This window comes from Simochromis diagramma, unplaced genomic scaffold (assembly GCF_900408965.1).
Source record: "Simochromis diagramma unplaced genomic scaffold, fSimDia1.1 OVJJ01000692.1, whole genome shotgun sequence".
Classification (NCBI taxonomy): domain Eukaryota; kingdom Metazoa; phylum Chordata; class Actinopteri; order Cichliformes; family Cichlidae; genus Simochromis; species Simochromis diagramma.
In genome coordinates this window covers 841,208-851,010 of record NW_024387485.1, presented here as the reverse complement: position 1 = coordinate 851,010, position 9,803 = coordinate 841,208, and the positions used below count along the sequence as shown (strand labels likewise).

General features: G+C 41.8%; 2 protein-coding genes across 2 annotated transcripts; both read right to left on the bottom strand.

The window, feature by feature from the left end:
* Positions 1-1,768: 1,768 nt before the first annotated feature.
* LOC120724514 (retinal cone rhodopsin-sensitive cGMP 3',5'-cyclic phosphodiesterase subunit gamma-like) lies at positions 1,769-5,710 on the bottom strand. Its single transcript, XM_040016741.1, has 4 exons — positions 3,725-5,710; positions 2,834-2,946; positions 2,717-2,754; positions 1,769-2,635 (listed from the first exon to the last, which is right to left on the bottom strand). The coding sequence occupies exons 2-4, from the start codon at positions 2,944-2,946 to the stop codon at positions 2,559-2,561; spliced, it is 228 nt and encodes a 75-aa protein (XP_039872675.1). The 5' UTR covers positions 3,725-5,710; the 3' UTR covers positions 1,769-2,558.
* A 129-nt stretch (positions 5,711-5,839) lies between these two features.
* On the bottom strand, positions 5,840-8,902 carry LOC120724511 (retinol dehydrogenase 14-like). Its single transcript, XM_040016735.1, has 2 exons — positions 8,544-8,902; positions 5,840-7,645 (listed from the first exon to the last, which is right to left on the bottom strand). Exons 1-2 carry the CDS (start codon positions 8,784-8,786, stop codon positions 7,028-7,030), a joined length of 861 nt encoding a protein of 286 aa, XP_039872669.1. The 5' UTR covers positions 8,787-8,902; the 3' UTR covers positions 5,840-7,027.
* Positions 8,903-9,803: the final 901 nt, after the last annotated feature.

Sequence of the window (9,803 nt, the reverse complement as noted above, 5' to 3'; positions counted from 1 at the left end):
GGGCCTTAGTCCATGGGGCCCGGCTGGGCGCAGCCCGAAAAAGGTACATGGGCCCATCCTCCTGTAGGCCCACCACCCGCAGGAGGCGCCATAGGGGTCAGGTGCATTGTGTGCCGAGCGCGGCCAGGAGCGGAGGCCCTGGTGGACTGATCCCCGGCTACCGAGGCTAGCAATTGGGAAATGTTGAAATGTATTAACTTTATTTTGTATTGCATTGTTTTCTTCTTTTCGTTGCTAAATGAACTTCTGTATCTTGTTCACACGATCGAAATAAATTAAAAACAAACAAGTGTATTGTTTTCTGTGGCGATGCTGATCATCTAGGCAACTGGAATTCAAAAATAATGTGCTTAAGGCATCCTGAAGCCAGAACGTGCCAGAAAGGTATGTGACATGTCATCCGTTTTTGTAATGTTACATGAAGGCTGTTACCTTGACTGTGACATCTACATGTACATCTATGTCCCCGCTGCACATTATAAATAATAAGTTTAAGGCACTTTCAATGATTTCACATATCCAGTTTCCCTGATACGTCATGTCTCAAGTCCAGCTGATGCTATAAGACCAATAGATGATGGGTTTCTTTGCTGTGGTTGTGGCAGGAGGTCATCTACTAATAACAATGATGATGGTTCGATCGCTGGCTGCTCCAGTCTGTATGCCACAGTATCCAGAGGTGGGTCGAGTATCCAAAAATTGTACTCAAGTAAGAGTAGCATTACATTAAAATATTAGTCTTCAAAAAAGTTACTCAAATAAGAGTAAAAAAGTACTTGGTGAAAATACTAATCACGTAGTGAGTAAAAGGTTATAATGTCCTCTGACAGTATCCTTGGGCAAGATACTGAACACCGACCGGCTGCTGATGTGTTTGTCAGAGTGTGAATGTCAGTTAGAGGGCTTAGAAAAAAGTGTGTGAATGAGACATGTTGTATAGAGGACACTGAAGTAGAGCAGCGTTATATAAGAACGAGTCCATTTACCATTTCTAGAAATAGTGTTGTTTGCTCCTCACTCCACCAACACAATAATGTGACAATAATGTCCTTTTGACCACTCAAACAAAAGTTATTGTTCTCCTCTCACGGCTACGTCTCAGCAAGACTTACTTCTTGAAGGGCTTTGACGCTACCATGTAGTCAAATGGACTAAAGATGGTGGAACATGATGAGGCTACCCTGAAATATTTATGAAAAGATGACCTCTTTTGTCATTTTTCTCACTTCTACACATTTATGTTAATTTATTATTTACAACCAATGTATGTTTAATACAATTAAACTGGATATGTCAACTCACAGGCCAGTGCCAAAATATTAGGCTTACCTGACAGTCACAGACCTCTCAGTTCAGTTTTGATTTCCCAGGGGAGTGCTCGTCTACACAGACTAAAAGCTTTTGAGTGTCTACGCTCTCTACTGACAAAATAAACATGCCTGAAAAAAACATATAAGAACATGTAATCATAACTGGATTATTACATACGCCAGTGTTCTTCTGGGACTGGCTAATATGTGCTTTAAAGCAGTTTGAGTGCTCCAGTAGAATAAAAAAGCACTACGTAAAAATTAGTCCAATCCATTTATTATGAAGACATTTACATTAACTTTCAACATTCAGTTAAACCTTCAGCAAGCTGTGATTATTATTCTGCTGTCATAAATTCTGTTTATAAACATTTTTTACTTGCATGTATGAACAGCATAGATAGATAGATAGATAGATAGATAGATAGATAGATAGATAGATAGATAGATAGATAGATAGATAGATAGATAGATAGATAGATAGATAGATAGATAGATAGATAGATAGATAGATAGATAGATAGATAGATAGATAGATAGATAGATAGATAGATTCCTCTGAGGTCAAGGGAAAGCTTCTGGTCATAAAAACATAATATCAAGAAAAATGCCATAAATAGTTTTTAATTCTCAAACATTTTATGAAATAAACTCAAATACCAGGTCTCCTCAGCACACTTGCAAATAGTTTTTGATGAGTGGCAGTTAGGCTGTTCAACATCTTGAAGAACTTTTCTTCTTGTCAGCCTCTTCGGTCTCTTCGTGTGATCTCACACTGGCTCTATGAAGCTGAGATCAGATTGGTTCGCCACTGGTAGGATGCTCAGGTTCGTTGCCATGGGCGACAGGTTTAGTGGCAAAATGTTTGCGACCCATGTGTAGCAGGGATTAGTTATTGGCTGTTATACACTTAAGCCTAACATGTCTTATTTCACAAATCTTAACATGGATTCAGTTGTTTTTCTTCACATTAATCTACACAAAGTCCTCAGCAAAGACAAATCTGTGGATTTATTAGCAGTAGGCTGTTAAATGTTAAATAGGGTCCTTTAAATTCAGTGCAAGTTTGCTTGATTTTGTTTTGATAGTTTACAGATCTAAGGTTCCACTGTTTCCTTTCTCCATTTACAGCAGAGTTACAGAGGCTCCATATGACCCTGAGACTGCCAAGCTCAGAGGATGAGGAGCATCCTCTACATTAGGAACCACAGAGATGTTCCAAACATTCACACATGTCTGCTGGTGGGTTTAGACAACGCCAAACTGAGCCAAGTCGCTCAGCTCCATGTCACCAAAGGCCTCCCAGGGACAGACCACTGCAGAGTCTGCAAGGTAAGAAAAATAAAAGCCAAGCATAAGATTTAAACATAAAACAGCTTCATAATAAACATAATAATCACACTCACCTCCAGGCTCCTCCATCCCTGGGACATCATTGTCAAAGCTTTTGGAAAAGCAGATGGAAAGTATTCAAAGAAAGTACAAGAAACTGATGTATAAGTGTAAATAATTACTCAACTCACCCCTTCCGTCCAGGTTTGGGAGCTTTGCTCTTAAACTGCCGAGATCCCTTCTGCTTGAACTTAGGAGGAGCAGGCTTGGAGCCCTCCGCTGGCTCGGCCGCTGTTGCATTCATCTTTAAAAAGTTCAAACATGAAAATAGTTTTATCTATTTTTTTACGACTTCTGTATGCTAATAGTCTCTATTCCAAAACTAAAGTCAAAGGTCAGCTATGACACATGATCGTGAATCAGCATGCAGCACCCAGGGATCAAAACGTGCCATCAAGTAAAACCTGTTTCAATTTTCAAAGGTGAGACTGAGCACATTTAGCTCCTGATCAGGCCTCATCGCTCCCTCATACTTACGTAAATGGCACAATAAATACAGAGGATTGTTTTCCACCCTCACATCAGTCATTTAATTCACGAGGAACCTTCCGTACCTACTGGCAGTGACCAGCTTGGACGACAGAGCACTTTCCAGCCTAATGATATCTCCAAATCAAACACCATAGCAGGTCCCTCCACCGTTCAGTAAATCTGTGACTTGTATTATTCTTCAGTCACCGACACTGCTCCAGCCACAGCATGTCAGTATCAGCAATGCTGCTGCACTGCCTTTCAGATATTTATACAACGATGTGTAGAGTATAACTGGACTATCATTCACTGTTCTTTAAGTCGTTGCATGAAGTCTTGTGTTCTAAATTTTTAACACTTTCAAGAGTTATTTTACATCAACGTGAGGATTTATGAGTGTAATCTGAAGTTACATTTTAACACATCTAAAAGAATAAACGCACACTCTTCTACACACAGTTAAACCAGGAAAAGCTTTCAAGATGTTAAAAAGTACTTTCATAGAAAGGTTTTTGCTACAGTGCGTGCTCATGTTTGCTGCCAGCTCTTACCCTGTTTCAGAAGAAGAAAGAAGTGCGGTCTCAGTCATGCAGCCACTCTCCTCACAGCATTTATATACTGGCTGTGGTCATAACAAAGCTGTAAATAGAGCTGCGATGGTTTTTTTGAAGGATAATCTTATAATCCTGAGCCGTGTGTACCTGTGCTGCAATGCTCACTGTCCATGCCAAAACCTTCTGTGGGTGTTCACTAAACAGGAAGCATTTCGGGTCATCATGAACTAAGGGCTCATCAGTTGTGTTTGTGGAAGGAGGACAAATCTGCACAGGATGCTGGATAAATAAACCCAAAGAACAACACATCTGTTTAAGGCATGGGGCCACAGGGCAAAACGTTCACTCTTAATCAGTGTGCTGCTTATCATCATTAGACTGAAATGCTCAGAGAAAGCAAAATGAGCTAACACCTGAAAACAAAATCAGGTTAGCCTCCATTCCCAGAGGGTCTGTGACGATCGATTATTCTGTTAATGAAGCGAGTCCGACTCTGTTCTGCACACCTCATTGAAAACTGAAATCACACTAGGATGCGTCATCATAACCCTAAACACTTGAACATTACGTAACACAAATGAGATATTTCAGAGCCGTTTAGCTCACTCGTTATTTTCAACCCAAAACCTCCAATTTATTTTGTGTTGTTTGTTTTTTCAGAAGCCCATCGAGGGTCCTCAGGCAGCAGGGCCATGTGAGGACTGCAGGGACACTGGCAGCATATGGAGGGAGCTGGTAAGTGTTAAAGTGGATTACTCTTAATCCCCTGAACTAAATCCACATACTGTACACTTACACAACATGTTAACTAACCAGCAACAAATACTTCATGATCAAAAAGAAATTAATTTACAAATTCAGTCAAATCTGAAATCAGCCAGAAATGCGAACCAGATCAATCCGCTGGTTAAGAGCTGGACACTAAACAAATGTAGTTTGTAGTTTTTTACTAAATACAAATGGATGCTGTGGTCAAATAATTTGCATAATAATTGAATTGATGGAGATGACTCTCGTTGCTTTGATTGATTTGTTTTGTTGTGATTTGGTGCTTTATAAATAATTGGAATAGAATTTAAAAAATTATCCACAGCAACAAAGCATGATTTGTTTCCTTTCTTTACATAATGAGCTTAAAAACAGGCCGGAGAAATAACACAACGCTATGATCCATGTAATGAGGTCTAATTAGGAAGTGAAGTAAAATAGCTGCATTTACAGGCCTGACAGCAGGTTGTTACACCAAAAGTCTGAGTAATCATTATACATGTTGATGAAAGACAAAGAAAACTGTCACCAACCAAGCTCTCAGCCATCAACTACATTCACCTCAGCAACAGGTAAATAAAGAGCAGAAGCTCCATTTTAATCCAGGAGGCTGAGAAAATAAACGTGTGTCAGTCAGTTTAAAGATCGTAGACAGAATAAAATGAATTTTTGAAGCTGGACTCTTACCTATTTTTACCTTTAGACTCATGATATGAAGGATCATACCTACACTGCCAAATGTATTCACTCATCTGCCTTCACACGGATATGAACTTGACATTGCTTTCACAGTCTGCAGGGTTTAATATGATGTTGCCTCGTGCACCGGTGTGCAGTCATGTCGGTACAGGAAGGGGCCATCCCCAAACTACTCCCACAAAGCTGGGAGCTGAAATTGTCCAAAATGTCTCAGTATGCAGAAGCATTAAGAGTTCCTTTCAGTAGAACCAAGGAACCGAGTCCTGAAAAACACCCGCACACCATAACCCCCCTCCACCAACCTTTACACTCGGTCAGACTAGTACCGCTCTCCTGGAAACCTTCAAACTCCTCCAATGGACTGCCAGATAGAGACGCGTGATTCGTCACTCCAGAGAACACGCCTCCACTGCTCTACAGTCCAGTGGTGACATGCTTTGCACCACTGCATCCAACATTGAGTGAAATTCAGGTCAAATGGAAAATGAATTCATGAACTGAGCTGAGCTGAACTCTGAAACGATCATTCTACAGCGGACCGTGGATGGAAACGTATAAAAGCTGTAAGGAGAGTCTGTGTTCAGGAGGATACGAGTGGCAGGCTTTCCTGCTGACAGCAGAAACTGGGACCATTTCTTTTCGTGAGAGGTTTTGTGGATGTTTATTGACAAGAGTTACAAGGAAAACTATTCAGAGATTTGTTTGAATAAAACCAAGGAGAATCTAGATCATTTTCATTTTGTACTGCATTTGTACACATGGACGACTCAATATTATTCAAGTTTGAGTCCATAAAACACTGACGTTGAAAAGGGCCACAATACAACACACTGTGCATGCTTGAGCCCATTTACACAAACACACAGGCCTCAGCTAAAGAACCAGCTATAAATTATAGTGTAAGTATAACAAACTCTCTTATTTTGGACGACTGTCTGTGGTATAATACCACTGCAACAAGTATTAGTGCATTCAGTTCAAAAAGACTTGTGCCTCAGCAGTCAGCACTGCCTCACAGCAAAAGCATCCTGGGTTTAAGCAGCAGGACTCCTCTGTGTGTGGTTTAGATGTTCTCCTCATGCTTTCTCAGGTTTCTCCAGCCAATCCCATTTCTCCTGCCATCAAAAACACGCTACAGCAGGGCCGACTGTCGCAAAACAGCCCAAGACTTTCACTTCCTAGTTAAATACAAAACTTACTGTAAAAATCCACTTCATGTGCCAGAGTATGATTTTCAAGAGGAAACAATATCGATTCACTTCAATTTTATGAGAGAAGACAACCGCATCACATTATGACAATGACTTTACATCCCTGAACAGGTTAATGACATTTTTACTGCACGTTTACTGCATGTGTTCCGCATTCATTTACATCAGGAGCAAAATGAGGAGCGTAAATGAGAAATGTTGAGTTCATGGGAAGTTCCAAAGAATCCTGAACCCACAGTTTCACTTTCAGCTTTACATCAGCAAAACTGAGGGACGGTTCTGCCGCAGCCCTCATTACAAGCATTAACTAAAAGGAACATTTGAATTTAACCGCTCCGAGACTGGGAGCAGGTTCCACAGACACGAACGCTCGGCTCCCGTTCTACTTTTGACATTTCTAAGAAACACAAGTAAAGTAGTCTGAGAGCAACGTGCTCTACTGGGAAAGTATGGTACCATGAGACTTGAACATATGACACTTAGGACAAACAAAAGTCTTAATTCTGGAAAACATGGCTTTGGATTTGCTCTGCCCTGTTTAACTTTGTGCTCTCTAGAAAGACTTTGGTTAATAAATGGTTATTAGATAATTGATTTTTAAGTCTCAAAATTCACGCTGATCTCATGTGATTATCCCCACCATGACTTCACTAATGTCCCACAATTTAGCGGCCAGTTCCTGATCCGTGGCTTTGTCCAAAAGAACCTGAGGCTGACAATCTGCAAAGCACTTTCCTTGCACATTGTCAACATCCGGGCTAGAAGCTACATAGACGGATGTCTGAGCTCCTTCTTCGGGGCTCCTAAACAAGCTTCGGGACAGCAGGTCAAAAAGCGGCCTAACAAACACAGCGATGTGAACGTGCCTCCCCAGATTAGTCCTCACTATGCCCGGAGTTACAGCATTCGCTGTCACTCCGCTGCCCTCCAGGCGACGGGCAAGCTCACAGGTGAACAAAAGGTTGGCTAGTTTGCTGCGACTGTAGGCAAAAGCTTTGTCATACGACTTCTCGCTGCTTAGGTCCTCGAAATTTATGTAACCGTGTTTATAGAGCTTGGAAGAGACCACCACTATGCGGCTAGGAGCCGATCGTTTCAGAAGGTCCAGCAACAAATGGGTGAGCAGGAAATGTCCCAGATGGTTGACTCCAAACTGCATCTCAAAGCCATCCTCTGTCCTGGTGTAAGGACACTGGTAGATACCGGCATTGTTGATCAGCACATCTAGCCGAGGTTCCTCCTGTTTAACAGCAAAGAGGAGAACAGATTATTTCGTACACGGTTTACTTTTACTACTAGAAACGCACTAGATATAAAACAGGTCTGTGGCGCATGTCCACACTGCAGCATAAATGAGCTTCCTCCAAAGAGTGGGTGAGCTCATTCAGGACCAGCTCAGACGACAGCCGCTACAAACTTAGAAAACCAGTGACTTATTCCCACACTGCAGAGCTGCTCCCAATTTTAGGATGCCGCCACCTGCCAAATTCCACTTTAACCTATTTTTCCACCAGGAAGAAATATAAATATTGTTAATTAACAAGCATTCAGTGGTATGTAACCCAGTACTGTGGACTGTCCAGCCAGTCGCGTGACACACTGTATGGATATTCAGCAATGCTAAAGGTTTTCTCCATCTGAGTCTTTTCAGCGTGTCTCAGTTCAGTCCTTTGCATGTTTTGGACTCTTTCACTTCCACAGCTGGTCCACTGTGTTCCATAAGATTTCTTTAATTCAACTTCTGTTGTGTTTTGTGGGTTTTTGCTGTTGAGTTTTCTTGAGTTGCAGTGGGTTTGACCTCTCACGGCCACTGGCTGGTAGCCCCTTTCTGTTCCAGCATGAGTCTGCACCAGCGCCCAAGGTCTATAAAGGCATGACTGGTGTGGATGAACGTGACTGGTCCACACAGAACCTTGATAAAGCCTAAAGAAAGCCTTTTCCAGAAGAGTGAAAGCTGTTTGAGCTGCAAAGGGTAGAGCAGCTCCATATTAACGTCTTGGGATTTTATATGGAAAGTCAGAAAGGCTCGTTTATGTGTTATGTGTACATGGCCCAACACTTTTGTCCATTTAGTACATGTCAAATAAAACGCGGGTGGCGTGTAATCCCATGTTTAACAAAAACAACTATATCGCTACCTTAATTATGTCTTCACAGAATGCGCGTACAGATGTCAGTGAAGCGAGGTCGAGCTGTTTGACCACCAGCTGTGTACTTTCTGCACCGGTGCCTTGCTGGATGTCCCGAGCTGCCTCCTCAGCCTTGTCCAAGTCTCGGCAGGCCATTATTACACGACCCTGGAGCTTCACAATGCCGGCTGCTGTGGCCTTTCCTATCCCGCTGTTAGCACCGGTCACAATAACCGTCTTTCCCTTCATCATTCTGCGGATTTAAGTTGGTACAGGACTCCAGAGTTCAACTAACCAACCACTGCATCCCCCAAACCAGCAGAAGCCTCAAACTAACAACATGACGGCTTCTTTTGGGGGGATTTTTGCGGTTGGCAAACCAGCTAAAAGGTGCACCAGCACCACCTACTGGACTGGAGTGTGGCGTGCGCCTACAGGAAGGAAAGAAAAACAAGCATTTTAATTCTTTCTTTATTAAACCTGTCGTGCTCACAGATATCATCAGTTGTTCATAATCCTGTGACATTTGCTTTCTAAGAAAGGCTACAAAAGTAAAAGGAGTCTTAAGCTAATTTATCTAGTAACAAGGAAGGTTGCCGGTTCAATCCCCAGCTCTGTCTGTCCTGGTCGTTGTGTCCTTGGGCAAGACACTTCACCCTACCGCTTACTGGTGTTGGCCAGAGGGGCCGATGGTGCAATATGACTGCCTCGCTTCTGTCAGTCTGCCCCAGGGCAGCTGTGGCTACAACTGTGGTTTGCCTCCACCAGTGTGTGAATGAATAGTGGAATTGTAAAGCGCTTTGAGTGTCTAGAAAAGCGCTATATAAATACAATCCATTATTATTATTATTATTATTTTTATTTTTTTTATTTTTTTTTTTGTGTCCCGTTTGGATCTATAGCCATCAGAATTGTTGTCTTAAGGCCAAGAAAGATGCCAAGCGGATTTATTTTACCAAGTGGATCGTCATGGCCTTGCCATATTGGTCCATTTGATTGACCTTTATTATAATTATGAATTTATTTTATTTTCAGTTGCTACAAACGGGACAGATATGACTGGAGGATAGGACAGGGAGAAAGAATGAAAGAAAGAGAGGGAGAGAAAGAAAACCAAAGGGGAGAAGAGACGGTGAGAAGGGGGGGAAGAAAGAAAAAAAAAAAAAGAAAAAAAAAGAAAAAAAAAAAGAACAAAACTCCTGGGTCACCTGTATGGAGAAAAAAAACAGAAGAGAACGCAAACAACAAAGAGCAACATAATAAATAAAA

Bases quoted from the DNA above. Each gene is read 5' to 3' on its own strand.
- LOC120724511 (XM_040016735.1), bottom strand. From the start codon at position 8,786: ATGATGAAGGGAAAGACGGTTATTGTGACCGGTGCTAACAGCGGGATA. The intron at 7,646-8,543 runs GTAGCGATATAG...GCTGTTAAACAG, and splicing joins TCTGTGAAGACATAATTAAG to GAGGAACCTCGGCTAGATGT.
- LOC120724514 (XM_040016741.1), bottom strand. From the start codon at position 2,946: ATGAATGCAACAGCGGCCGAGCCAGCGGAGGGCTCCAAGCCTGCTCCT. The intron at 2,755-2,833 runs GTGAGTTGAGTA...CTTTTCCAAAAG, and splicing joins CCCAAACCTGGACGGAAGGG to CTTTGACAATGATGTCCCAG. The intron at 2,636-2,716 runs GTGAGTGTGATT...CTTACCTTGCAG, and splicing joins AGGGATGGAGGAGCCTGGAG to ACTCTGCAGTGGTCTGTCCC.